Here is a 1467-nt window from a genome sequence, read left to right as displayed (position 1 = left end):
TCAAACAGGGTGAAACTGTTTTGATATATTTATTTTACATGACGCAACAAACAATGGGAGCCAGCGGTGGTGATAATTCCGAAAACATATCATATCATATAATGTAGAGTCCACAGAAAACCGTGGTCCGATTTACGTTTATGTATGGCTTCAGGGTTGGAATTTAATTAGCTGCTGGGAATAATGCACAGATTTTCAAGTGAAGACTGAGAAGATCCCAGCATATACTCACGAGGAATTTATTCTTACCTGTCTTCTAAAGATATGTTTGGCTTGAGTAAAAGATTAACGTAGTAAGAAGAAAGGAAGGTTTTCATACTGACGGCTACAGAACTAAGAAAGGCCATACTTAAATCACATGGATGCCGCGACTGTCAACTCCTCATTTGCCGCAATAATACCACTCTCGATAGATTGCTTAATCTTCCTTATGTCGGTATCAAGGTACAAAATACGCCTATACTTAACAGCCAACTTTTCGACAATGCATCCCAGACGTTGATTACAAATATTTTTTATGATTATATAGCTGTGCTCCATGACTTGTCGTCCCCTCAGGTAGTTCTGGAACTCTTCCTCAGCCAGGTCCTCGGCCAGACGATCCTCAGTATCGTCCTGCTGCTTGCGCAACAGACTGATATCGCGATCTAGCTCCGCACGCTGGATGTTCATGGCCTCGAAGGCCGCTATCTTCTGGCTCAGTTCATTGTTGAGCACCAATCCTGGACTGAGCAAGCGGGCAAGCCCTGTAGGTAGTCTGGACATCGCTGGAAGCTATACGACTATCAAAGAAATTGTACAGGGTGTAGAGAAACTGATGTTTTGCTTAAATTTTTGATTAATTTCTGGTTACCTACATGGTTTTACTTTTTCCGAGTTTTCAAAACTTTTTTACATTTTTTCATTTTAAAGCTTAAGCTGTAAGCTATAAAATATTCAGGTCCAATTTATAGCTCCATTTACAAGCTTTTCAGACTTTTTAAGTTCATTACATCCAGATGTAAGATATTTAAGTTACTTACAATGGCGGATGGGGCACTTTCGCTGTTAAAAGGTTCTGGTAGGTGAGCCCAGCTACTGCCTTGGTCTTTTCTATGCTGGTACTCACCCGAAGAGGTAACGCCTCTGAAACAAGTTTAATGATAGAGCGACTAACTAAAACCGCGCAGAGGTGGAATCACATTGCTTTTCGGCTCAATAACACTAGTCAACACGACAATTAGGCTGTATCCCAAAATGACTTTTTCTTATAGATTTCGGGGTTTAAACGAATTATGGTTTTTTTATGGTTTAGATTTTTTTTAACGAATTTTTTAAAATCTGGTATTTTTTTAATGTTTTACTTTTACTTTTCACATAACTTAAGTATATCTTATAACTGGTTGCATAGAACTTTGTTGTTCTGAAAAGCTGACAGCTGCAGCTATAAATCGGGCTAATACACTTTGTAGCTGCAGCTTAACGTCT

At 39.1% G+C, this 1467-nt stretch overlaps 1 protein-coding gene across 3 annotated transcripts; it reads right to left on the bottom strand.

The window, feature by feature from the left end:
* LOC111073945 lies at positions 1 to 855 on the bottom strand. Of its 3 annotated transcripts, none has more exons than XM_022366513.2 (2): positions 250 to 855; positions 1 to 174 (listed from the first exon to the last, which is right to left on the bottom strand). In XM_022366513.2, exon 1 carries the CDS (start codon positions 763 to 765, stop codon positions 355 to 357), a length of 411 nt encoding a protein of 136 aa, XP_022222205.1. In that variant the 5' UTR covers positions 766 to 855; the 3' UTR covers positions 1 to 174; positions 250 to 354. The 3 variants fall into 3 exon arrangements, with proteins under 3 accessions (XP_022222205.1, XP_022222204.1, XP_022222206.1); XM_022366512.2 differs by having other exon boundaries at positions 1 to 171; XM_022366514.2 differs by having other exon boundaries at positions 1 to 148.
* Positions 856 to 1467: the final 612 nt, after the last annotated feature.

This window comes from Drosophila obscura, unplaced genomic scaffold, assembly GCF_018151105.1.
Source record: "Drosophila obscura isolate BZ-5 IFL unplaced genomic scaffold, ASM1815110v1 contig_9, whole genome shotgun sequence".
NCBI lineage: Eukaryota > Metazoa > Arthropoda > Insecta > Diptera > Drosophilidae > Drosophila > Drosophila obscura.
The sequence above is the reverse complement of the archived record's forward strand: the minus strand, read 5'-3'. Positions and strand labels throughout refer to the sequence as shown.

Excerpts from the sequence above, each read along its gene's own strand:
- LOC111073945 (XM_022366513.2), bottom strand. The coding sequence starts at position 765 with ATGTCCAGACTACCTACAGGGCTTGCCCGCTTGCTCAGTCCAGGATTG.